A 27,982-nucleotide genomic window follows, 5' to 3' on the forward strand; every position below is an offset into this window, starting at 1 on the left:
ACTTTCCTCCATGTTTTCATTCGATTGATTTAAGTAATTTATTCACGTAAGTATTCACAAAACAAAGCAGAATTATTGTTGTTTTTATGAAGTTAATATGTATAAAAAAATCCACAAAGTTAACTGGAACATAGGAGAAACAGGCCGGATATTTTACCAATAAGCTGAGGTGGAGGATTTTTCTCCTCCTCTCTGGTCTGCAGCTAAGAATTTAATTCACTCATTCTCTCATTTACTCTTAAGGTAACAACATTTCAAAATAACTTCATCACTTTAGTTTCATTCTATTTTCTGTTATGAGACATTGTCTCGTTCAGATGCTAATTTTTCATTTTATTTCCTCGTTTGTCCTCGCTGTATAAAACAACTCATTCATTGGCTCTCTCACGGACCGGACGTCGCCTAAAGCTGCTCTGCTTTCCATATTACTTCCTTGTTTGTTCTTGAAACAGAATTCGTTACATGATGTAAGCCTGTTTTTACTTCCTCATGAAAACTTCTGGCGAAAGGTTGGTGATTAAACAAAGCAAAACAAAATGCAAAGCAGAGCTTTAAGAGAGTCCAGATTTTGCATCCTTCTCTCTTCTCAGAGGTCTTGTTGTTAGCTGCAGCATTTGAATAGTGAAATATTGACATCATATTTAATCCCTAATGGAAAGTTTTCAGATGTTTATGTCAAGAACCTCTTAGTTCTGACTCAAGATACAATGTTATGTTTTGGGAAATAAATCTTGATTAGTAATAAAACTGTATTTTAAAGAAGGTTGAAGACGACAGAAATTTTGCAGCCAATAATTTTTTTATTTTGTCTTGTTAAATTGACACTTTTTTAATTGAATTTCTTTGTTAATTTCTATTTTCAATTGGGTTAAATATATGAGCAGTATAGAGAAATGTGCAAAAATGCATAAAACACCATATTTAGCAGAATTTTTTTCCGAATATTTACCGTTTACATTACTCAATGGAAACATTCTCCAAGCCACCATTATAATCTTTATTGCCACTGATAATTTCTAAATTAAACATTAACACTATTTCAAATGTGCTGTTTTTTTTTTTTATTTCTGAGCCCTCCCACATTGTTAAGGGATGGAGTCTGGCTGGTTTGCACTCACCCTGCGTTACGAGACTTTTGTGTGGTTTTGGGGTCTGACCGAACACCCAAATCGTCCGACCGCGACATCTGCAGCGCTCCTCTTGAGCATTGCGCTTAAACTCTGGGAGGATTGAAAAACTTTTGTAAATGTCAAACCTTCACGGCTTGGAGTAAAATAATATAAGCAGCAATCATAACATGGTTGCCATGTAAAAATGAAATCCACATTGAAAATTTTTCCTCTTCTCAACTTCAACTCTAAAAGATCATCTCTCATCAAGTCAAGTTCCAGGACTCTGTGCTGTTCTACATTTATTAACAAATTCAAACTAATGTACCTAATTTGTATTCAAATATGTCTACAGTTTACAAAAATTACATAATAAAAACCTGATAAATAAATCAGTACATTTTCAGGTAAGTATTTATTGTCTTTTTTCCTTTCAGACATATTTAAACTAGATATTTTACTACAGTGACCATTAAAAGAAGAGTGCAATCTAGATAGATTGAGAAAGATACAAAGAGTAGAAATCAAAACATCAGATCTCTTTCATATTAATGTATCTTTCTTTAGGATTAGGTTAGGATAGGCTTTACTTGGGTAAAAATAATTTGCATATGAAGTGTGTAAAATAAAACAAAAACAAAATGCAAGCTGCTATTTTCAATTATTTCATTATTTTACCGCCGCTTGTCAAACACATCACTTATTTTCCTCGCCTATTCTTAGAACAGATGAAGTTAAGCTTCTCAGTATCATCTTTTTTAAGCCATTTGTATTCTTTTGTCTCCATGGCTACAGACATGTCACAGTCGTCCATCGGTTCACCTTTGGCCCAGTTCTTATAGCTGACCACCTCGTCACTGACCCAGAACCAGAAATCCAGAGTGCAGGTGTAGCTCAGACCCGTCCAGACATAACCAGTCGATGCGTTCTTGACTTTCTCCTGGATCCATCTCTGATCCTCCATGTTGGTGATGGTGACCAGGTCATGGTGATGATCTCTGCAGTAGGTCAAGGCTTCCTCCCAGGTTTTATTCTCTTTGATCAGGATCACTCTATCTGTTGAAATAAGGATTTAAAAAATCTGCAGCTATATTGAAGTCTTAATTGTAGATTCATTCATCAATCTAGCAGATTAAGAAAGTCTTTCATGGATAAATCATAATATGAGTTCTTTAGCTTATGGTGTGTGATCAGACTTTAATTTTATTTATTTACTCATAAATTTAAGTTTAGGTATATGTAGATGTTGCCAAACTATTTCTTGAAAAATTTTAATAGCAAAGACGAGCTAAGTTTTAGGACTCACAAGAGTTTGAAGAAAGACAATTTTTATGTTGTTTTATGGTTTATGTAGAAACAATCAGACTGTGATACTTTTTGGACGAATCTGATCTTACATCCCAACTTTTGGGCAGTGGTATAAATACAAATACAAAGTGAAATCTCTTTAGGTCTTTAGCTACAATCTAAATATGCATTTATTAGATGTTATTTTAGTTGTAGAGTCCTGTAAGAACATCTCACCATCATAACAGATGAAGGGTTTTTTCTTGTCACAGTTCTTATTCTTCCATCTTCCTCCATCATCAAACACAGTCATGGCACATTGACCACTGTTGATTATCTGATTGTCAAACTTCAGATTCCAGTGTCTGAAGGAGGAACTGTTTCCATCTGACCACCTCCAGGTGTCACTGAACAGACAGATAAACATGTACCTTGAAATTATATGCCTAAAATTTAACCCAGTGTTTATATTTCCCTTCTGTAGCTGCTTCAATCCACTGATCAGGTCTGTGTGATTTTCTCTTCAGTAACTCTGAGCTTCCAGCCAGGTCTTTCCCTCATTAATCAAATGGTATTTCTGTGATGAATCATTGTCTGTCAAATGAAGATGTCACAACACAAAACACTTTTACATGCAAAGTCTTAAGACAGACATGAATAAGATGATCTAGAAAAACACAAATGACTTTTTTTTTTTTTACCATTATAACATAGAAAAGGATGCTCTTCGTTACAGGATAAATCTCCCCACTGGAGGGAAATCAGATCACTGCTCCATGTAATTGCACAGTTTTGGCATTTAGGTCCAAGATTATTTGGTTCATCTTTTCCCCAGTTTGTCTCACTTTTATTGTACTCCACTCCAGGTAGAGACCAGTAACATGTTCTCTCTGCTTTTCTTTGGTCATACAGTCCAATCCAAATTTCCTTTCTATCTCTTAGTGTCTGAATCTTGGAAGAACCCTGAAGCCATGGTAACTGAGCTGTAACCATGACGATCAGACTGCAGGCTGGAGGTTCTTCTGGTATTCTTCCTGATCAGCCATTGTTAGACTGATCAGGAGCTGCTGCCTGATGGCATCAATGGGCCGTCGTCATTCATGTACAGAGACACAGCAGGAAACGCATGCAAAGCTGAAAGAGGAAACCCAGAGTACTTCTGTGTTTACAGTGGACTAAAGTTACACTTCCTTTCATTCCTAATTTTACTGTTCTGGTAGCTCCCAACTAAAAAGGCTACAAGGATCACATGTACAAGTCTTTAATTTAGCTTAAACTGCTTTAAAAGAATAAGGAAGGTCATAAAGCACAAACAATGTTGTTAAGAAATATTTAAAATAAAAACAATGAGAATGGATTAATCCAAATAGTATTTTTTTCTCTCTGAATGTTTAACTCATTCCATATTTTTATGTTGTTTTATTTAGTCTCTCATCCAGCAGCGTCTCTCTCAGTGAGTACAGACAGAGAGCAACACTTCACCTCTGAGTCTGTGACTCTGAACTGTGGAGGAAACTCTGCTGAGTGGAGAGTTTATCAATCAACAGGACTGTAAATGGTCATTTTTATCATATTTAGAAGATTTAGGAATTTAAATGAAGAAAACGTTAATCAAAGTCATGGAGTTTGGATAGCACATAAGCATTTCTTGATCGAGAAGTGTGTTACAGTCATTTCTCTCGAAAAAAAAATAAAGAGGTTATGAGAAGTGCCATCCTTCAATTTTTCCACCGGATCTTTTCTGCTAATGGAATGAAATTACGATACTATAAATATTACATTCTAACTGGGAAATTGCAAACATTTCTCTGGTGAACTTTAGTATTTTTCACAGAGTCAAACCTTGATGCAGTTTAAAACAGAAACGTTTTCTTGTAAAAAGAAGACTGGCGCAGTTGGTGAGTTTGGAAGGATGTTGGTTTGAGGTGGAAATTAGAATCAGAATCTCCATACAGCGTGTCAGAACAGGGAAAGATGAACTGCTCCAAAAACTAGACAGCTGTGCTGACAAGATGAAACACTACAGACCAACACCACTAGATGTTACAGAGTTTCAAAAATTATCACTATCTGTAAAATATTTGCACTGGATCTCATGAGGTTTAGATTCTGTTCTTTTCCATGTTTCCTGCAGGCTTGATTGAAATACAAATAAAGGAAAACCTTTCATTCTGCTGCATTGGCCAGAATATAACATTTGTTTTAAAAATGTTTCCCGTGTTTCTTTTGTAAAATTGTGTTTTTTGGGGGGGTTATTTTTACTAGTCGTCAGCCATAACAGTCAAAATGGCCGAACACAAATACCTGAATTGTGTCACTCTGTGTGAAAAATTTACATTTGATTCACACTTTTTGACTTCAATTAGTGAAACTTAAATAATCAGAGGAAAACTTGTAATGTGAAACTTAGAATTATTATGTTTTGTTATCTTTCTTACATTAGTAGTTTTATATTACTAGTTGTTTTTTTAATTTTAAGGTTTAGTGTTCTCACCCCGGAGAGGAAGAACCTGTGTGTAACACATAACTAACCTTTCCTTGACCTCAAGCATGTTTTCGCAGGTGCTTCTTTAGGAGAAATTCCTGAGATACTCCTTAGTTGCCTCTAATTGTCTGTGTGTAGAAGTTAGTTTCTATTTTCCCTTTCTTGTTATCAGGGTAGCTCCCCCTTCTTGCTAAGATCACTCTCCCACATTCCATTCACTCCTTGTCCCTGCTAATAAAAGACAAGTCCTGCAGCAGAATGGCATAACGCAAGGAGATCGGCTTGTAGGATCTGATCCTCTGTGCCTTCCCAATTCTTGCAGGAATTTGGTTGCAAACTAAGTAACATTCTCTTTGGTTCTTTTTATATAGGTTGAGAAAATACCTATCAGTGATATAAAGTGAACTTAAAGTACAACAACCATTAGACCAACAGTAGACCAGCATAGTGTCAGGATCTTGGGTTATCTGACTCGGTTCTAGGTTTTCTTCATTTCTGTGTTTTTTAGCTCCTTTCCTTTTATTAGATCATTCGTGTTTCCATTTTACTTTCGTTCAGTCCTTTCTTAGTGATTACAGTTTATGTTTATGTCTTGTGTCGAATATGTTCTTAGTTACTTGAGTTTTATGTTTCTTATGGTATTCATAAGAAATACCATACCACCTGGGCTGATTGGCTGTTTTGTTCCACACTGTAAAAAGCACCATCTTCAATTTAAGGTAAAATACTGGCAACTGTGATTGCCAGAATTTTATTGTATTTATGCTGTAAAATTCTTTGGTTGCCACAACTGCTGCTATTTAAATAAATTAGAGACACATTTTTACAGTGCAGTTTTCACCCTCAAAGGATTGAAACCCTTCTCCTGCTGACAGTCCTTGCTGTACCTCCTGTTAAACCCCGTTACCAGTTTTATCCCGTCTCGACCTTGTGTTAAACCTGTTGCTGTCTATTTTCCCTGGATTTCTGTTTTTGTTCTCCTCTGGCTCCCTGTGCTCCTGTGGGGTTTTATGGAAGTCTGCTTTCATCAAGACATTCAAGACTCTCCAAGCTCCCAGCTCCTCTCTGCATTTTGGTCCATCAATAAACTCACAACTCATGACACACAGAGTTCATTTCACTTCTTTTTTTCTAGTTTGTTTTTATTAAACACGTTTTTTGGTTTCTCATTCTATAAATGTAGCTCGTCACTAGAGCAGTTTGGTTTCCCGTCCCAGGCCATTTCTGCCATAAATCCTCCATAAACAGTCACATTTTTCCCTGTGTTATCAAAGGCTTTACTATTTTCTGTTGAATGGACTCTGACACCTGTGATTTAGAGCAAGTATTCAGTTGGCAAACTCCAGTCCTGCAGTTTTTAGATGTGCCACAGGTACAAAACAAAGGAATGGAATGGCTTAATTACCTCCTCCTTGTGTAGATCAGTTCTCCAGAGCCTTAATGTCCTAATTATTCTATTCAGGTGTGAAGCAGCAGAGGCACATCTACAAGTTGCAGGACACCGGCCCTTGAGGACTGTACTTATACTTAGCCTGAAAGACATACACCAATATTTGAATAGATATTTGCATATGACCGTTGATGACCAGATGAGCCGGATTGCATGAGGCCTATTGATGAATTAATTTTATTGGAATCTATATTCATGGATTGGATTGATGGACATCTTGAAATAGCAGTGGGAAGATGATTAATGTTTTTGTGACGAACATTTAGTGATATTTTTTTTTGAAAATACAATTTATTTGATAATTTTTCATGTTGTAGGATGTATAATGTGGTTGTTGTAGCGGTTTTCCCCCAGTCCAGAAAGAATTTCTCCCAAGCGAGACAAATAAAGATAATAAACTTTTTAATTCAGTAGTCAGTAATAAAGTGTACATGACATAAACTCTCTTTATTTAGTATTTTAGAAAAATGTACACAACCAAAATATACATGTACAAGTACAGCACTGTTATACAGTTAGAAAGAAACAGAAAAAACACATAAAGCCATTAACTGCTGAAATAACTGTATGACATTTTCTATTGTTTGAATAATAATTTTTGTTCCCTTAGCAGAGCTTTCACATCATCGACAAGTGTATATCATATATGAGTTAGACACAACCCCTGACCATACTTATAGTATGAACATTTATACATTGCTACAGCAACATAAAGTATATGCTCAATCGGTAAGAGTTCACATAAAAAAATATTGACAATCAAAGAGAAAATGTTTGATTTTACACCAGAAGTCATCAAGTTACATTATATGGCATTTAAAGATAATGTAAGAGAAATTCCCTCAATATACAATATATTTAAGTTTTTATATTGATAACCTTCCTATCTCTCAAGGAACACTTGCTACAGTTGTAACCCAGTCCAAAATAAAGGTGTTTTGTATTGAGTTAAGTAAATAGAAGCAATAATAATTCAGAATGTGTTAATCATGTTTGCTTAAATATGTTAAAATTGTTATAAATTAGTGTTAAAATTTTTTTTACTAACAAGTACTTGAAGTAACATGGTATAATAAGTTAAAAGAATTTGGAAAACTGTACTTAGAACCATTTTATAGAAAAGTAATCTTCACCGTATTTTATTTTGAAGGGCTGATGTTTGTAAGAGGAAGTGGGGTAGAGCAAGGCAACTTTACTGGTCCGTGGTTGGCTGAGGGTCAGGAAGTGATAAGAGAGTAGAGTGGAGAGACAGGGGATAACGTGCGGTATTTGGAAATGAGAAAGGAAAGAGATGAAGCGCGCTGAAAAAACGTGGCGCAGTTATTAAGAAATGAGTGTTTTTGCAGATATTTAGGCTTTCAACTCAACAGTTTGTTAATAGATATCGACTCTACACTCTTATTTGCAGCTACTGTGATAATTTCAGACCAGAATTCACTGTACAGTAGGTGGAAAGACAAACGTAATGCGCGCTAACGCATTAGCATTCATTAGCACAGTGAATGAACATTGAGTATTGTGAGCTAACTCGGCTAACAGAAGACTTAAAATATAATTTCCGTCGTGGGAGCGTTCCAGAGTTGAGCCTAGTGCAGAAAGATGAGTTTTCACTGAGAGTTTGTGACTGTGCTGGAGGACTGTGTCTGCGTTGGACTTTCCTGCTGTTTCCTGAATCCTGTGGGCCGAGGGACTGGTGAAGGAGCTGAAGACATCTTGCCAACTGGGACGAAGAACAGGTGAAATTCCAAGAAGGTTCAAGATTTTTCCTTGGATTAAGGTACGAAATTCTACTCATCATCATCAATTCAGGCCTGTTACATTTTATTTTTTTGGGAGGGGGGGAAGCGACTATAGGTGGACATTGAAGTGAGGGCCCACATTAACTAACATAGGTTTTGTGAAACCATAAGAGTGAAACTTTTAGCATTTTTGTGGATTTATTATTGTGTTTAATATATGTTCAAAATTACTACTATGTGTTTAAAAGTATTACTCTAAGATGAGTGAAAATTAACATATGTTTAAACACGAGAGTGTATTAGAGTTGTCGTTTGTAAGTTGACGAGTTTAATGAACTCAGGGGCCCTTACCTACTTTAGAGTGGTATAAAACACTTGTGTATTTTTGAGTCTGATTCACATCTCTTGCTCTTTAAGAACCAAGAAACTCAACTATTGGTTGAACTGAAATCTAAATTAAGATCCACATGAAGAAAAAAAATTCACTACATCAAGTTACTGCATATCTATACATCAGTGTTGTAGGACTCAAGACCATTTTTGAAGGTCTCATCTTTTGACTCGACCGCATTTGGTCTTGGTCTCGGTCTCGGGTGCTGAGGACTCGGGATTTTATTTCAAGACCAGTAAAGACCGCAATTGTGGCGATATCACTAAACTTACAGCATACTGTCCAATTTATCTGTTAACATGTTTGTTTTCACTGGATGCAAAACGCACCGATTAAAATCCAAGCAATAACATGACTTACCAATTACTGTTTCTGTTGCCCCTCCCCACACCTTTCACTCGCACGCGGTGCTCCAAGAGATGCGCAGTGGTTTTCTTTGAGTGGCAGATCAAATCGTCTGTCTAATTAATTGAATTGCGCTGCATAGATCATAAGAAATCCGATGGCGACAGCTAATTCAGCAGCGCTTCGCTTTCACAGACAGTGAGGACTACGTCTAACTTTTTTCGTCACTTTGAAAAGAAGCTCGAAGAAAGGTAAGCTCCGTTGACGTGATGTTAGCATAGCTAGCTGTACAGAGACACATAAGCATTTGTTATTTGGAAAAATAGTCACTCACTGTGCTGAATTATTGTGCAGAGGTGTTGACTAACGTGTCGCATATATGCGACAACACTGTGTCCAAAAGTCTGCAATATAGTGACAACCATCCGAGTCTACTGAACTTCTCTATACTCAGAAGATTGGACTAGAGCCTCACTGAGAGCCCTTCTTTGTTCTTGTAATGCTCTGTGTACACTGCAGCTATCATTACTTTATTTAATTATATGCATTGATATTTATTTAATTAACAAATAAATAAAACACAAGAACAAAAGAGCACGCAGAGCATGTATATTGCTCATTGATTGTTTTTGTTCAAATTGGCAGCTGTAATGTCATGACATGACAGCATTGTGCTTCCTGGCTTCATGCAGTGGGAGAGGGTGGGAACAGTCAAGGTGAGTGTCTTGTGCTTGGTTACTTGTTGCTTATTGGTCTTTGTTCATAGTTGAGCGTTATTTACCGTCAGGGCATTGCTTTTCGCCGATCACGGTCTTTTGGATAAATTAGGTGAATTTATTGATCTATTCAGTCCAATTCTATGCTTTGTGCTCTGTCCGCCGTCGTTCTTCAGGGTTTATTGCAGTTTACTTTTCACTTCTTCACTAAGTCAATTTATCGGGCAATGCTAAACCTCAGATATCGATATCGGAAGTGAATGAAAGTGGATCGGTGCATCGCTAGTTTTACTGGCAGTACAATGTGAGGACGTTCTGTTGGTTTCCTCGTATCAACACGACGGGGCAGTGAAGGCCACATGTCAGAGTGTCCATCCAGGCCATGTACAAAGCACTGGGGCAATCGCTTTGAGGAACTGGAAGGCTCCTGCGAGGAAGGTACACAAATAAATGAGTCGATCAATGTACGATTCCATCAGTTAGCTGTAAATGCTTTCTTCAGCCAGACATTTTCAGGTGTTTATAATCTCTACTCACACTAGAACAAGAGCGGCCTGTTTCGAATTCTTCCGAATGATTTCATTCAGCCTCACCTTTCTCTCAGACTGTAAAAGGTAAACGAAACGTTAGATATTTTCATTGTACTACGACATATTTTTGCCTCAAATATTTGCTAGAAAACACCCACTTTCAGCTTAAAGGCCTCAAATTGCTTGTCAGATATCTTCCAGGGAGTGCTTTGTCTCAGCTCCTGCACTGAGACGCCTTCCTGCTGCTCATCATACAGCCTGAAGGGGGCGACGCTGTCCACAAACCTGCTCAAGCTGAAACGAGAAAGCAGAGGTTAATTTTCCTGAACAAACACACGGCCTGAAAGTGAACACATACAAATGGAAACCTGTGAAAGTGAGTGAGTCTTATTGGAACACCGTTACGTTGGTACCAATTCTGTAGATTATTTATTTAAAGTACATTCCACTTTTTGTGCTTCATAAACATAAAAAATAGATATATCATTACATTTTCTTACCTTTTAGGATGAGGACGTTTCTCAATGTCTGTCATGACTATAACCTCACTAACGTCCAAACGAAACCTCTTCAGCAGAGCTATCATCCTAAAATATATAAGATAACATCATATTCACTGCATTATACAGCACTTCACTCTAATCAGATGGATTAGAGTCTTGATTTCTTCAAATCTTGACTTCAACAAAGAGATGAATAGCAAAACATTTCTTTTCTCTTCTGAGTCTAAATCGTTCTTGGAAAACCTACTCGTCGCGACCCTTCTCCATGTTTTGTTCGTCGCCCACGGTGAAAACTCGGACCTTGCATCGGCGCCAGCATTTCCTCCTGGTGATCAGGTAGGGCACCAGTAGAGTCAGACCTTAAAACAGACAGAGTGATTATAAATGGTGGCAGTTTGTACCGCTGATCTGAATAGAAGTGACAGGAACACATTTATCTTAAAACCTGGTTATAAAAGTATTTGGTCATAAAAGCTACAAACTTTACAAGTAAACTGTCTCACAGCTTCTCTTGCAGGCAAAGCTGTTCATACAGTCAATATTTTTTATTCAAAATTACGTTCTGTTCCTTTAACATCTACAAAGATTTCTATATTACAAGAATCTGAAAACTCATTAGGTAATAAGAATAATAGAAATCCTTCTTCTTTTGATTTTTAATTACAGAAATGAAATGTCTGTCTTTTTTTTTTAAACAACTGCACAGTCTTGATCCAACTGTAGGAAGGTTTGAAAATCACTCTCCCTGCATCACTGCTTTTTAGTGGATGTGTTTTTCTTTTTCTGAAATGCTGTGTTGTGACGTGACACACTTTCCAAAAAGTTACATTTTTGTCCCATTAGTGCACAGAATATTTCCGCAAAGATCTTCAATATGCATTTTTTGGCAAATGCAAGAGACTTTCTAGATCTTTTTGGTTAGGAGATGTTTTTACCTTTGGAAGGCCCCCATTGCTACTATTCTTATTAGCCTGATTACGCCTGGAAAGGTTTGCAGCAGTTTCATCTATAAATATCTAAGACTAAATCCCTTTCAAATCCGATGTTGGCCCGTTTTACTCACCTCCATCATCTGCTATCCAGTACACATCAATGGTTTTCTTTCCCTGGTTGCTTTGAAACACGGTGTTCATCTGATCGCTGCTGCCTTCGTCAGACATGTCATCAGCTGCAAGACGAGGAGAAGCTTTAGAGGAAAGAAAAACAATCCCACATAAACTAGCACGTGTTTTTAATGGCTTATTGTGTGAGCAAATTTATTCACGTACGATTTTAATTGTGTTTCTTGATTTATGGAAACACCTGAATTGCAAAACGGCGGTTTTAAAAAAAATATTTGCAGAATGTTAACAATATTTTGCGCACATTTGAAATGGAAATGAAGCTACTGTTAAAGGAAGAATTCCTAAGTTAGCTTAATTTTGGAAAAAGCTTGGCTCTCTCTTTCTTCCTATTTCCCGGGTCCTCCCGGCGAGCAGCGTGTGGCAACAAGGAACGACGATGCGTGATGACGTCACAGAGTTTAATTCTCAAAACAAGCAACGTATGAATTAACAAGAAAATTGCAGAGTTACAGAGATATACATTCTTTACCTGAGACAAAAGAAATAGAAAAGGAAAGATAGTGAAAGAGGCAAAGACATGTCTTTGGAGAAAGCTGATGCCAAAAAAAGGCAGACTAGGGCAGCTATCTGAATTATTATTCCTGGGCACGGACTTTTATTCTGGAGGTGTGTCTTAACTTTTTAATGTATTCAGAAAGGCGTGCCTCTGTTTTGACCAACCAGGAGCCACCCCGGGCACCCAGAAAAACTTAGAAAAACTTCCCTTACTTTCACGCCAAGATCAAAGGCCACTTTTGTCTCCGGTAGGACAAAAGAGCAAGAAGCTAGGGCCACCTGAGCAAATAGAACCTTAACATAAGACTTCACATATACCTGTGAATTTTGGAGTGTCTCCTTCACAAAGTTAAACACAGTAATTTGGTTTAAGGAAAGATTACCTTCACAAAACCTTGTTTTTGCTCATCTGGACTCAGCATCTCCAAAGATTTTAATCTTTGCCTTATCACATAAATCCTAAACAATTTTCTAATACTAAACAACACATTTTCATTTAAACAATTTCCATTTGATTCAGATATTATCATAGATAGTACAATTTTCAAATACATTCAGCATTCACCATTCTAAACTTAGATAATACACTTTGGTTAAAAACTTGCTATTAATACTTAGAAAAATGTCTTAGAAATTAAATGTTAATGATCTCAACATTCTATGTTGTATTTAGTTTAAACCATGCCAGATGTGTTTCTGGAAGACCTTTGATGTTCTGTGAACCATACAGGGTTCTGTCCTACAGGCAATGCTAATTCTATGGCTTCCTGGGCCCTGATAACACAGCAGGAGCCTCACAGAGAGATCCCCTTTTGATCTACACCTGGCTCCCGTCTCCGAATACTTACCGATAGAGTAGTTTTAGTTTCAAATCTCTTACACTTACCGATAGAGTAGTTTTAGTTTCAAATCTCTTACACTTACCGATAGAGTAGTTTTAGTTTCAAATCTCTTACCCCAAAATTAAGACATTTTTTCAAAATCAGACTGTTCAATATACTTTTACACCTGGGGTAAGATTAGCTGTATTAAGCACTAAAAATAATAATTTTTCCTTAAGACTACTTTAAATAGCAAAACCCATTGCTGCATCGGTATCACATGACAGTTCAAATACAACATTACCAGCCTCTTCCACTTCCCCTCCAGAAACAAGCAGCAGCAAGACGGAAATAAATATCGATTGTTAAAATCAGTCAATTTTATTTGGCAGAGCGATACGATACGCTAAAAAAGGTCAGATATCAACCGATAACGATGTTTGTACTGATACTGATAATTTGTGAATCCCGAGAAACATTGCAAAACAAAAACTACCAAAACAGAACCTAAATTCACTTAACTTAGTGTTAAAGTCAGACAAAAATCCTTGATATCCATGTCTATGTGAACAATTGTAATGTTTGTTGTGTTATTCGTTTATTACAAAAGCCTGAAAAACTTTGACCTTTGCTAATAACATGAACACGCAACGCGAGTCGCAACTTTGTGAAGAGAAGTAAAGAATCATGAAGACATTTTGAGTTTTAACATGCAAGAAATATTGAAACAGAGCATGAGAGTCAATATTTACGGTACCTAGCTGCGGTATGTGTTTACACAAAAGGACGCTTAATCATTTGTGTTGCTGCATCAGTCAGTAACTTGCAAGTGGAGTAACTTTTACTTTAAGTGAAAGTGGAACAGAAATACATGGTATGGCAGCAACTGCTATAATTTCTTTACTGTAAACACGAGAGAGGTGGAAAATGTTCTCCGAAAACAATGACTTGTAATCATATGGCATTCTCAGTATCTTCACAGTGTTTTCTTGCTTTACTTTGAATTCTGTTTAATTTTGCCACCATGTCTATTCCAGTATAAAAGTTCAGACCAACAGAATTTTATATTTTCACTAACCTGCCACCTCATCCGTTTCCTCCTCGTTGGCTTCCTGGTCCGGATTGTCCACATTTTCAAAGCCCTGGTTGACTGTGGGGTTCAAACGACATGGTCAGATCCATGTTAGTTTAATTAATATTTTATGTGGTAAAGTCCAAAAATTAAATATTGAGTAAAAAAAACAACCTAATTCTAACTCATCCGAGATATCCAGTCCATCCATCATCCGCAAGATGCACAAACTATAGTTAGAGTCAAAAGTATCACTATAAAAAAAAGAACATAGTTAGAAAATCAGAAATTCTCTTTTAAACCACATGTCGCAGCTGCTGTTTGTTCAGAAATAACATAATTTGAGCCAGTTTAAAAAAAAAAAAAAAATCTCAATCTTACTAAATGATGCTGATGTAATCCTCGATGCTTTCTGGAGCGCTGTCCCTCCAGTTCGTCTTGAAGCCCAGAACCAGAGTGTTGGGTTTCAGTTTACCCAGACCGGACGCCTTGAAGAGATTGAAGGTGAACAGTTAAATAGTTTATTTCTGGATACCTGCCACACTCACTGCAACACACACTCCAAAATAAACTGAGATTTGTAGGTTTTCCACCCTTCCAGAGTTCTATTAAGTTTGAATTTGTAGTTATTCTTTGATATTCTTGGATTCCTTCAGTAAACATATTGGGAAATGAATAAAATAAATAATTTTTCTTACCTGTAGCAGCTGCTTAGCTCCAGCCCTTAAGCTGTCAGCAGTGAGAGAAGTGTAGAACGATCGCACCTTCCTCTTGTTCAGCCACTTAACCAGGCAGTCTGTGGCGTCCTCAGGCCGCGTCTTTACGTCCTGCTCCTAGAAAGGGCAAAAAAATAAAATGAATGTCATTGATAGGAAGATTTAGTGAAGAAAAATGGGACTGAACGGCAACCAGAAATGCAGCTTAACTGTTACAGTGTTGATAAAATGTAGCTTAATGCTAATTTTCTAAGGGGATTCTTAGGATATATGACCAAAAGCTGCTACCAGTATAATATCGCCACAGATCATGAGGCAGATGTGCTTCGTGAAGGTGCAGACAAAGTCCACCAGTGCAGGCCGCTGGTTTGGAGGACCGGTCAGGACGAGACACTGAGGCCTGGAAGAAGACAGGAGAAAGCAAAAAAATGGGAATTGGAAAATGCTTTGGACAAAATGCTGGACAAAAGTTTCAAATCACTCAAATTTCTTTACATTTCAAGTCCAGAGAGCTAAGAGGGGATTTAATAAAGTGTGGACTTTATTGGGCCATTTGACCATCTTCAAATAGAATGTTTTTGTCTCTGTTTTGATGGTAAATTGTGAAAACAACTTGCTAGATATTGTAAAGTCCAGTTGTTATGGATAAATGGGCAAATATATTTACTCACAGGAGTTTTAAAGAAATGCGTAAAATTTAAATAAGCAAAAACATCCAAGAACTGGATGAGAAAGAAAATTTTTAAAAATGAATAAATAAAGGAAGGATCATTATTGGTTTAATGAAAATATGTTGAAAATTGGCAATTTTCTTTAGGACGACTCACCTGAAATTCTTCACATGATCCTCCACTCCGGTCAGAGAGACGGAGGAAGACAAAGCGATGTTGTATGTGCCTGCCTGCATCGATGAACCCCAGTTTACCTCTGTGGAAAGGGAAACATTTGCTTAGCAAGAGCAGATGCAGCAAAACATTTTCTGCTGAACGTCACTCAGCTGAACTGAGCTCAGGTTCAACCAGCTGCACCCACTCGGTTTGTTGTAGTTGACGTATCCAAAGAGGAAGACGATGATGCACCAGGTGACCAGGGCAGCCCACCAGGTGAACAGGAACATCAGCACCACAGATATGACCGCCCCAAACAGAGCCGCCCATTTGCTGTAGTAGTGGAAGGACGGCCTCCAGCCTGAAAGAGTCGACAAATAAGATGTGTTTTCTTTTGTTATCTTACTTAAATGAGGGGCTAAAAGTTTGTCTAAAATTACCAGATGTAGTTTTTGATATTTCTCTCTGAAAAGTGTTGTTGGTCATGTTTATCCAATCTGCTATGTGAACTGAGATGCTGAACCAGCTGACTCATACAGAGTATAAAGAGGCAGAACTTTAGGTTGTTACCTGCAGAGTTGGGTAGTAACTAGTTCCTTTTACTTGAGTAACTTCTTTTGAAAAATGTACGTTAGGAGTCTTTTTACTATGCTGACTTTTATTTGACGTATTTTATTATGAAGTATTTCTACTTTTGAGTAAAATTTCTGGATTTTCTACCCACTGCATGAAAAACAAACATGTTTTAACCATAAATTCACCAGACACACACCTGCAATTTTTGTTAAAGTTTCATAAGTTTTCTATGTAAAGAAACTGATTTGGAACTAATTTCTTTTGCCTGACTTTATTTTTTGTTACTTTTATGAATTCTTGTTATTTTTGTCTTTAAGATACCAACATTTCAACTTAACTTCATATTTTGGTCGATCTGATTATGTAATGTTTTAGTCACTCGGTTCTAGACTTTTTGACAAATACTTTTTTACTCTTATGTAATAATTTCTTAGACAGTTACTTTTTACGTTTACTTGAGTAGAAATATGTTGAAGTAGTTGTAGTCTTACTTGCGTACATTTTATTGGGTACTTCACTCACCTCTGGGTTCCTGCAGAAAAAGTCTTTAATACCTTAGCATTAAGTCAATGATGCTAAGATATTTTCCTTAGACTAACGCGTTCAGTCTTACAGATCGGTTTTATTTCTGTTTTGCTTGTCTAAGCATGTTTTAAATTTGGGATCTTTTATGTCTGCTTTTGCAAAAGACTATTCAAAATAGCTCACAACTATTCAAATTTACAAATCTCTGTCAGAACAAGTAGCATGTCCCAGACTCTTTGTACAAGAGAGGCACAGGATTCAGTGTGAAACCTTTTTTTGAGTGTGCTCATGGGAAAAAAATAAACAATAAAAAAGTAAATATAATGAATAAAGATAAAGCAAAGTCATAAAAAAAGTGAATGTGCTCACTTAGGTTAGCTTTACAAGAACAAAGTAGAAGGCCTCTTAACTTCATGGAAAATGATTTGTTTCTTTGTTCCCAATTTAAAATTATTTTCTCCTTTCCAGAAAGTGATTCCCAGATTCAAAGTCTATATTTCTAATTTCTCAAACTACTTTAGTCAAAACACCTCTTACAGCCAAGTAAAATAGACTTTCTAATCTAGACACTAATTTAAACATTCTTCCTTGCTGAAAAGAACACAATTGTAATCTGAGATTATTTGTATTTTATGCATAACATTTTGTTTTTATCAGTCATTTTGTTGTTCAAAATAACCTACATTGCATATAATTTGCTCTTAAAATAAACTCCATTATGGGTATCTGTTATTTGCCCTACTGAGTCAAGGTAGGGCTAATTTCAGACATTAGCAACAGCAATTATTTAATAACAAATTTTAGATTATGATATTAACTGCAAACAGATTAATTAAAAATTTCTTTAAAAAAAGGTAATCGACTTACCAGGGGAATTGGTGATGGACGCATGAAAACAACTGAAGTTAATCAGGCAGTAGGAGCAAAGGAAGAAATTTGAGATTATGGGAGCGATGTCGTTAAGGTCCGCTGCATCGCCACATGGGGGGCAAAAAGACAAAATGTAAACTTACACCGTTAACCTGTGTAAAATATGAATAATCATTTGCAGAGATATCACATCTCACACACCAACAAGGATGACGGCTGTAGCAATAAGGTAGCAGAGAACGTAAGCTCGATATGGCTCGTTGTTTTTCCCATAACCCTTCCCAAAGAAAATGATGTACGGGTATATTTGGTCCTTGCACAGACACTGGAAAACAAGGAGAGGAATTAATTTTTTTCCCAATGATTACACACAATTTAGTGTCATAACTCAATACTTTAATAGCAGGATGTTGTCTCACCTGAAAGATTTTGGGAGCAGAGACAAGAAAACCCAAGGCAGACGATAAACTGGCAGCAAAGACACCTGCAGTGATGAGGTAGTAGAAACCGGAGACCTGCCCCAGAACCTGGTTGGAATATTTGAGTAAAATCAACAGGAGATAATTTTTTACAGCCACCTTTAAAGATTGTAAATGACTCTTAGGTGAAACAGATGAAACTATCTAACCCCGACAATAAGTTTATTGATACCTTGACGCTGTTGGCGAGTCCATATTCACAAGTCTGCGACTGGCTACAGTCTGTGAAGTTCCAACCCAATTTACACGCCAGTCCCACGCAACCGTCCGTGTTGTTTCCCGTCAGGATGTGACTTTTATTCCCAGAGGCGTCCCGCACTACACATGACCCTGGAAAAAACATAAATACTCCAAGTCTGAGCTGAGCTTTCTGGTATTTCTTATCACATTTCTTGAAAAACTACCGTAGGCCTGTCACAATAACAAATTTTGCTGAGTGATTAATTGTCTCAAAAATTATTGCGATAAACACATTGTTTGAAGACCTTTTTACACTGATTTAATGGAAATGAGGTAATAATGCATGCGATTTCCTACAAAAGATAGATACACTTTATTTTCAAAAGAACACCTAACACTGGAACTGATAAATACAATAAACAAAACAACCAAAAACAAAAAGGATTCTCAGTCTCCATTAACAAAAAAATGCACTTTAATAAAAACTAAACAGCATAAAACCAAAGTGCAAATAAACACTGCATTCAACCAGAAAAATACATATTAAGAAGTCTGTATACCATATTGCCCGGGCACATCGACTACCTGATGCAATAGTTCACACTACATGTTAGTTCACATTCTGTTTTGCCCCAATTTTTTCCTTATGACAATCTTAGAACTTTGGGCATTCTAGGATTGCCGCTTGCGATTTTGTAGCTGATCATCCTGTGGTGTGTTATGGTTGATCGTCATGACCACTCCGATCTAAATCAGGGGTTTTCCACCACTGGGAGCGTTAAGGCAGCCTGTTGAATGTGACAAGTAGCCAATCAGAAAGCACGATTCTTTCTGAGGGGAAATTACAGAGGGGAATCCCAAACAGCTGACAGAGCAACCCAAAGTCCAGTGAACATTGGAGATGATGTGTGTAAACAACATTAATGTTTATTCAACATTTTGTGCAAAGAATATCCACAGAAATGACGAGGAGAGGAGTTGGAGCGAAATTGCTGAACCCGGTAACTTTTCAGCTGTTCTTCGTTAACGTGACATAAATGGGTTATAATAATTTTCATTCAGTCAAGACCGACACTAGAGTCACATGCATTGCAGGTAGATTGTAGTAAAGCATTGATTAATGCCTGGTTTTAAAATTAGTTAACTGGACTTGTAGCCATTATTTTGTGCCCATTGTTGGACACCACACGGCGCATCGAACAGTTATAGCTAGGATTTGTGTCGGCTAATGTGTGGTCTCAGGTTTTGAAAATGGGCCGACAGCTCTAAAATCGTGTCGTGTGAGCTGGACATTACACTAAAGGATGAGGAAGGGAGGGTCAGTGGAGAGCAGCGAAGTTGAGCCTTTTTTTCATTCAGTGTCATCAACAGAAAGAGAAAAAGGCAGTGAGAAACGATAAAGCCGGTAATTGAATTGAGGTCGCTAGTTTTAATCTATTGTGCGATTAATTGATTTGTTGTTTATCGCGACAGGCCTTTCTGGTATTTCTTATCACATTTCTTGGAAAAATACCATTTCTTTACTACATGGACGCTAAACCGGAAAATTGCCCCTTGCATTTTCCATTTATTAAACAATTTTAATGACTAGTCAGTATTGGCAAACACTAACTTCAGCAAGCTCAAATATATACTGAGCCAATCAATAATTAGACAAGGCAAAGGTAGGAATGTGATAAAAGTAACCCACCGACAGTTACTGTTATCCCCAGGTAGCTGATTGTCGTCCAAAAAATAGCCCACAATGTGCCCTTTGGGATAGCTGTTGCAGGGTCCTGCGAACAGAAAGCTGATCATCACCTTGCTCCTTGATGCTCAATGTCTTTCTTTCAGCCTTGTTGCGATTCAAACCTTTAGATCTCCAGAGATGTTGGCCCCGGACATAATGCCAATGGCAGCAGGAAAGAAAATGGCAAACATCTGGAAAAAATTGCTTTTAGAACCCCGCCAGTCTGGTGTGAGGTTCTCGACAAAAATGTCGCCTGTAGAGAACGTTGACATAGAGTCAGCAGCTGCGTTTCCAATTACATCGTAGAACGAAGTGTTTGGTGGGAAGGAGAAGAGTTCTTTACCTCGGTATCCGAAGATGCCGATAGCCTGCTTATCAACTTTTGGAGGGATTACGGTACCAACAAAGTAGTTTGCGAAGGACACCAAAAGCACTAAGAAGAACAAAATCTGGGTCTGAGAGCAACACAAAACAAGTTATTTAGAAACAATGATTAAGTCAAAGAACATTTCATAAACTAAGCAAAACAGTGTTTCTTTGTAGCATAAAATTTCCCACAGATAGGCTCACCTTGGACTCCCACTCCATTCCAGCCAGAGAAATCATAAGAAGGATCGTGACTGTGATTACGCCGATAATGCGGACGTCATTGATCGAATCCACAATGACAGCACCAAATTCCTAAAATGAGTGACATAATTCTCAAAAGAGCTATGCAACACATTGGGTATTAATATGACAGGCATAATACGATGAAAGCATTTATAGAGATTCTTACCTGTATGTGTGTTTAAATCACTTTTACAAAACGTATGCATGAAAAACTTCAGACATTCTTTTGCCAGACACTAAAATCACCTTAAAACACACTCACTAAACTTATGAGTATAATTTTTTTTCTCTGAATAAAACAAGTATTCACATAAGATAAGATTAAACAGATCCACCTACCTGCATCAAATCACGAACCACCTCTGCAAAACCAACAGTGTTGAGCGCACAGGCCAGTGCGTTTGCAAAGGAGAAGACCAGTCCAATCGGTCCTCCGATTTCAGGACCCAGCGTACGGGAGATCATGAAATACGCACCGCCTGCAAAATGTTTCACACACACACACAAACACAAAAAGGACTATTTTTATGAAAAGCTAAAAAAAAGAATACTCAAATAATAAAACACAGATTACAGCTATAAGATTTGTGTTGCCTCTCAAAATTGTTCATATCCTATCAACTTAGTTTTTGTTGTTTTTTCTTCTGAAGGTGTGTTTTTTTGAGAAAAGAACATGGTTTTCGGTATTTGTTGCTTTTTTTTCTTCTGGGCAAAAATATTTACCAAAATTTGCCAAGCTGCATTACGTATATTTAAAGACCTCAATGTTATTGGATGTTACGGTATATAGAGATGAAGCGCGGAGACTGTTTAGCCAATCAGGACACAGAACACAATGCACTGTGAAAAAAAACTGCACAAAATAATCCATGAAGCAGCGAGGGTTCACTGTACTTTTGTCTTTGTTGTTATCTTTCATTAACAGTAAAAGCATGTTGTCAGAATAAAACACAGTAAGGATCTTTGCAATGCAATTCTTAAGCATTTTTTTCTTCCATTGCTTACTTTGTTGTAGAACAAATTTAATTAACTAATAAAAGTGTCTTTGTTTTCTCTATTTACACAGATAAATTTTGTGCATCATGTCATTGTTCCCGTCATGTTTCTCTTCTGAGTACAAAAATTTCCAGTGTCCACTAATATCAAGCAGTAAAGTGATGTATAATTTATTTGTACTGATGACCCAAGCTACATATTTCCCATCATTTTTAATTTACAACAATGCAAATAAATTTTTACATTTAATTACTTTGCACATAGATTCACCTGATATCACCCTCCCATTGGTGGCAATAGCAGAGATGGACAGCGCAGTCACAGAGGTCACCACCACAGCCATCAGGATAATTACACAAGTCAACACTGTCAGAAGAGGAATATATATTCATAATTATAACTCATTTCTTTATTTTCTTCTTAAACATGTTTAGAAAATCGGTTGCTGTTTTGTTATTTTTCTCCTTTCTTCCTTTCTTTTCCAAGATGTATAGGTCAAATCAAGTATCCAAATCATTACAAACATAATTCATTCACAGTTTTAAAAAATGTGTAACAGCATGTTACCACATCGTGTACATCAAATAAACTGAATTACAAAAACCTGGAAGGTATGACTCACCAACGCCTGCCTGAGACGTGATCCATGACAGACGAAGGAACAAAATAACCCCCCAGATATTCAGCATGCAGCGGACCTGTTACCAAAGACCAATGAAAACAGCCGTGGGACATTTGTACAGTGACCAGCTGAGTGTGCTGAAAGTTTAGCTGCCAATTCACAAATACATATATATATTTTCTTTATTAATGTTGCATGTTTAACATTTCCGTTACCCGCACTAAATTCTGTATAAAAGAATCAAAATCTCACCATGACACCAATTATCCAGCCAAATCTAACTGGAGCTTTGCCCTTAGGACCTTCAGACTCTTCGTTTTCCATATCTGGTGCCGGCAGGCTGCCTGAGTCAGAGGCGGACGCTCCGTCCATTCCGATGTCCACGACCTTTAATGCAACGGAAAGAACCAGTGAAACTAAACCATCTGACGGCCTTAAACTATTAAATAATTTGTTTAAAGGGGCAATGTTAGGTGTTTTCCAGGTACATCAAATCATCTTATAGCACAAAATGTTACCTTCAGTTGTTATAAAAATGCTACATTTATCATATGTGACTTAAAAAAATGTAACACTTAAAAATTTGTCCTCTGTCTCTTTAAGAAAGTTCTTTTCTTTCCAACAATCTGCCTTCAGGAAGTCAACAGAACATGGCTCTTCTATTAAAACTTTAACAGCATTTTTACCAACATTGCACTGAGTTGTATCTCTTTTAATGAGCTTAAGTGATCAAGTGTTTGCTAATTGGCTCTGGCTAGTCTGAAGGAGCTGAGTGGGGGAGTCACATAGAGGGCTGCTTTGTGAGGTGGAAGCTTGGAAACTTCAGCTCCAAGGAGGAGCGGCGCCTCGAAGGCGGAGCTAGGTCCACCCAGACATTTCGGACATCTGAATGGTTGCCATGGGAAACTCAAGGTTACACTCCAAGTATGATTTTGACTATAACATGATGTAAAGCTTTTAAAAAAGCACATTTTACATAATACTGCTGCAGTCTGAATAATAATACATTTTAAATACATATTTGTCACATTTCATTTAAAGGGGCTAAATGTCATCAGTTACACTCCTTATGTTTTCCAATATGCTGCCACTGATGTTGCAAAGAAATCGAGTGCACATAGCAGAAAAATGCATTAATAAAAATTAGCCAAAAGCCATGAACTAAAGAACAAACGTACCTCAGATGTTTTGCGCAGGGTTTCAAGAGACGGCCTGCTCTTTATCACCTGGCGTGGCAAAGAATTGGCGTAATACTCCAGCTGGGGCACCAGGTCCATGGTGCTGTAGACGGAGGACCTGCGCAGCTCTGCCCTGGAGCCGCGACGCTCTGCTGTGCTGCATGACAAGATGCAGAAGCATGTCTATCAAACTGTAGCTTTTGTTTGACATCTTCCAGCTCCATTTTTGCTGCTTGTTGCCAGTGCAGGGTGAGTGAAGAGCAAATCGTCTAGGATGGTTAACTGATGGGAGCAGCGCAGGGCAAGGACAAATATGCATTAGTGGTGCAAAGCTCTGCACTTGTTACAGTCTGTTAAACGTCCACAACTTTTTTTTTCAACATTGTAAACAACCTGCTCCTCTAAACTATAAACGGTAGAATAACACAACCTTATATTAGGGGTTGAACCAATTAGTCGACTAGTCGACTCTAGGACGTCTCGCGAGTTTTTACATTTCATGTCGACTAGTCGCAGTCATGTGATTGCCGGTGGTGACAGCCTGTGCTGATCTGACAGCACAGTATACGTCACAAGACAAAAGAAAAATAAGTTAATACATTAGTTTAAATGATATGTAGATGGATGCATATTTGTGGTTTTACAGTGTTTTTAAAAGGAGATGGAGTTGCAGCTGCAGTCAACTACAAAACACGAGCCGTCTAAAACTCGCCCCCTTCCCGCTAAGGATGTCACTTAGCGGCTCGCGAGTGTCTTTGTCACGACGATCTAACTAATACATTATGATGTTATGTTGCTGATTAAATAAAGATCTCTGGTAATCCCATCTAAAAGATGTGCGTTTCCTTTTGAATGTTGGTTTCCCAGCAACTTATTATTTATCATAAACTATCCCGATGTTTTGTTGTTTCACTTGTTGCTGTTCTGTGTAAATGCCGTATTTTTCCGTGAAAACGGGTAATAAAGCCTGTACGTTACTCCAAAGTTTGCGTCTTGCGTTGCTATGACGTCTAGCGACTAGTCAACTCGACATCGACTCGACTTTTGTCATGTTGGCGTTGACTAGAAAATATCTTCGCGTTCAATCTGCTGAGTCAGCAGAGCTTCCTGCCGCGCATCGGGCGGAGGAGAAGCAGGTGGTTTCGTTGAATTCAGCTGTAACCAAACGGGATCCGTTCATAACAAGTTTGGCTTGTGATGTTCCAAAAGCACCATGTAGTCAGTGTGATAATTTGACTCCTATAGTAACTATCCAGAGATCATCAGCATCAGCCGGTGTTTAGAAAAAAAAAGTCAGACCCGACTTTGTGCAACAAACATTTCCCCGCTGCTCACGAAGAATGATCTGTTTATTGCTCTTTTAATTCTCCATAATAGACTTAGTAAAAGCAGGAGAAGGGTAGTGTGTGTGTGTGTGTGTGTGTTTGCGTGTGTGTGTGTGTGTGGGGGGGGGAGGGTCAATATTTGCCGTGAAAATAGCTAATAAAGCCTCCAAGTAGTTGTGAAGGGTTTTTGCGCTTACGTCACTATGACGTCACCGCGACTAGTCGACATCGACTCGACTATTATGATGATGTAGTCGACCTTAAAAAATATGTAGTCGTTCAACCCCTACCTTATGTTGGGCATTCTCATTCTCAACACTCTATCAAAGCCTGGTTCTGATCCAAACTCACCATCAAGCATATCATTTCAACCCAACCCGGCCCTATTTTTGGGCTGGGATAGAGGATCAGGCTGATATCTTCTTTAGAAGGTATTTTGCTTTTATTATTGGATTGATAGTCTGCGTTGCCTTCTGACTTTGAAGAGAATAATTATAATATCTATAATATCATTGTCACAAATTACTCTGGTATTTAGCAAAACATGGAAATTCCTGCCAGACCTCAAACATTAAAAGTCCAGTTGGATTTTATGTCGGATGATTAGAAAAATAATAGTGTATCTTTTTTTATTTTTTTTTAGTGTGTCAATATTGTTTTAAGGCGGGATGCCCAAAGTGGGTCCTCGAGGGCCGGGATCCTACACTGTCTAGTTCTGTCCCTTGTGGTACCAACAACTTTTTCAGCATGTCAGTGTTCTTAGGCCTTCTAATGAGCCATCATTTGGATCCAGGTGCGTTATACCAGGGAAAGAACTGAAACATGCAGGATGCCGGCCCTCCAGGACCGACTTTGGGCACCCCTGTTTTAAGGTAAACAGTTTTTGGTTGACACAGCTGATTAGCATTTCCTCAAGCTGTGGAAAGGTTTATAAAACATTCTTTCCTGATGGATTTGTTGGAAGTAAAACACAGCAGCATGGGAGGGCGGGCAATTTGTCATCCATTCCTAACCGATACGAAAGCTAAACTGCACTTCCTATTGAGAGAGAAAAAAAATAATGCCAGTCCAAAATGTGAAAAAGGACTTTTAATGACGGCACCAACCTGGACTCCTCATCGGAGACGACGATGGTGGGAGGGATTCGGAGCCCATCGCCTCCATTTACGGTGCTGCCGTTAAAGTGGTGTGAGGAGTACCTGGGAGGTCCCTCCTCATTGCTGGAAAAATGCACACCGTGGGCCGGTACTTTACGTTTGGACACAAACTGCCCCATCAGCTCGTCCTTGTGCTTCCTGTGGAGTGATAGTCATTTGACTAGAATACACTAAATTAACAAATGTACTTTTTCATTTATTTTTATCAACATGCTAAACTTTCTGACCAAAATCATGATTAACAAGAGACATGAGTTTAAAAAAAACCTTAAAGGAACACTGCAAATTTTGCAAGAATGTAAACAGAATTTTGTAATGCCACAAAATAAACAATATGGAACAGATATTGATATCTGTACCATCATAAAATAACTTGCTATTAAGTATTGGCAAAGCTTAATGTAATTTTCACAAGTGGTGGAGCGTTGTTATTAGCAGCTGCTGAAAGTAATTAAAAAAGTTACTTTTAATGTAACTAAGTTACTTTCCAAACTAAGTAATTGGTAATCTAACTAAGTTACTTTTTCATAGCATATTCAGTAATCTAAAGTTACTTTGTCAAAGTTACTATGCCATCACTGCTTACTTTATATTGACTAAGCTCACAAAATAAGTGAAATTTTTGATATATTACTTTGGTGTGAACTCCCCTAGCAACGTGATGTTTCACTCGCATCATACTTGGTAAATAACAATATGACAAATTCTGGCAAATACAATTTCACATGCAAATATTCTTCCAGTTTAAGACATTATGAAATCTGACGTCTCTCCCAAATGAGAAGCAAAGAACAAATATTAATCCACGTTCCAATTTTTGACTCTGAAAGAGAGTTATTAAGGCTAATGTCAAATAAAAAGCTGAACGACGGAAAGAGAAAAAATCTTATACTCACAAGTGGTTCTGTAGCTGATGAAAGAGCTGCTTGATCTGTCCTCAGATCAAACATACACCCCAGATCAACACACCGCAAAACTCTTGTAATTTATACCTTGGTGAGGCAGGTTACATCCCTCCCATTTACTTCATGCACTTTCCTCCCCCTCAGACACACACGCACACACACACATACATAGTCACACTTATTCCATTCTTTGAGGGTGTGTGAGTATTCAAAAAACACCCAGACACATGGATTATGCGCGTGCACAGTTACATATATGCAAATGGGATTCTATAATGACTTTGTGTTGAGTCACAAATGGTTTCCTATTTTCCACCTCTAGTTTCTGGAAGATGGTGTTTGGAAATGTGAATCTTAGACACAAAACTATGGGAGCGTGAACCGCTGGTTTGGTAGCGGCAGAGTTATTGGAGTAAACAAGGAGAACAAGCGGGTGAAAAGTTGCCATGGTGGCTTTGAAAGATTAATAGGACTTGCTTATGCTGCTACCCAATGTGAAATCAATTGACTTTTTTTTTTCCAAAACTTTTTTATCTTCAATTTTACATTTACCTGAGCTTTGGGTTAAGCTGTTCTTTACTTTTAATTTTGAAAACTAGTTTGAAATTCAAACTTAACACTTTTTAAAATGAGTCCGTATAAGAAGTTAAACCGTAACTCAACTTTATTTATTTTTATTTTTATTCTGGAACTGTTGACAGTACATGGGCTTGTAGTGTTTTCTAGATCAATAAAAAACAGTTGTCACTGACCATAGTAAAAATAGTATCTGGGCCCCCTATGCCTCTCTATTCCATTTTAGTCCAAGCAAGAATTGATTTCAGGAACGTCAGCCAAATGCCATCCAATGATGCCAAAAACTCACTGATCGATTTCTATTCATAAACTAGCGAATATCTGAGATTTCGACAATGTGCTACAGGTGTTACAGGAAACCAAGAATTGAGTATTGCAGATACACTGAAGCAAAAACAAATAGGTTCTTGAGTTTGCATGTTCTACATTGTCCTTTAACAAAGAAGTTTTGGTTAAAAAAAAAAAAGCCAGACTAACAAACTAAAAAAAAAAACATCAAAATAACTGAGTGCCCATTAACATGTGGAGATTTTTTACTTTTTTAGCAGTGTGTTCTCCATAGCCCTGCTATAATTAGACTCGCTGTCAGGCGTTGAATACCCGACTTGCACACAAACCCTTTGTGCTCCAGCTGAAGCCCCT

The 27,982-nt window shown here is 37.6% G+C and overlaps 2 protein-coding genes across 3 annotated transcripts in view; both read right to left on the minus strand.

Annotated features, from left to right (window-relative positions):
- Window positions 1-1,809: 1,809 nt before the first annotated feature.
- Window positions 1,810-27,982, minus strand: part of LOC122820670 (C-type lectin lectoxin-Lio3-like) — a 73,005-nt gene continuing 46,832 nt past the window's right edge. Inside the window, exon 2 of the mRNA XM_044098240.1 lies at window positions 1,810-2,165. Within this exon, the coding sequence (XP_043954175.1) occupies window positions 1,810-2,165 (356 nt within the window). The remainder of the gene's footprint in view (window positions 2,166-27,982) is intronic.
- LOC122819851 (solute carrier family 12 member 3-like) lies at window positions 6,779-26,825 on the minus strand. Of its 2 annotated transcripts, none has more exons than XM_044096862.1 (28): window positions 26,756-26,825; window positions 25,809-25,997; window positions 23,378-23,534; window positions 22,452-22,586; window positions 22,200-22,275; window positions 21,848-21,943; window positions 20,921-21,060; window positions 20,540-20,650; window positions 20,313-20,424; window positions 20,092-20,222; window positions 19,931-20,015; window positions 18,233-18,390; window positions 18,001-18,108; window positions 17,783-17,906; window positions 17,579-17,680; window positions 15,816-15,971; window positions 15,611-15,710; window positions 15,072-15,183; window positions 14,766-14,900; window positions 14,449-14,555; window positions 14,242-14,321; window positions 14,074-14,145; window positions 11,619-11,723; window positions 10,803-10,914; window positions 10,553-10,639; window positions 10,211-10,346; window positions 10,060-10,127; window positions 6,779-9,949 (listed from the first exon to the last, which is right to left on the minus strand). In XM_044096862.1, the coding sequence occupies exons 2-28, from the start codon at window positions 25,976-25,978 to the stop codon at window positions 9,811-9,813; spliced, it is 3,114 nt and encodes a 1,037-aa protein (XP_043952797.1). In that variant the 5' UTR covers window positions 25,979-25,997; window positions 26,756-26,825; the 3' UTR covers window positions 6,779-9,810. The 2 variants fall into 2 exon arrangements, with proteins under 2 accessions (XP_043952797.1, XP_043952796.1); XM_044096861.1 differs by having other exon boundaries at window positions 11,619-11,741.

The sequence above is a fragment of the Gambusia affinis genome, linkage group LG18 (assembly GCF_019740435.1).
Source record: "Gambusia affinis linkage group LG18, SWU_Gaff_1.0, whole genome shotgun sequence".
Taxonomy (NCBI): Eukaryota; Metazoa; Chordata; class Actinopteri; order Cyprinodontiformes; family Poeciliidae; genus Gambusia; species Gambusia affinis.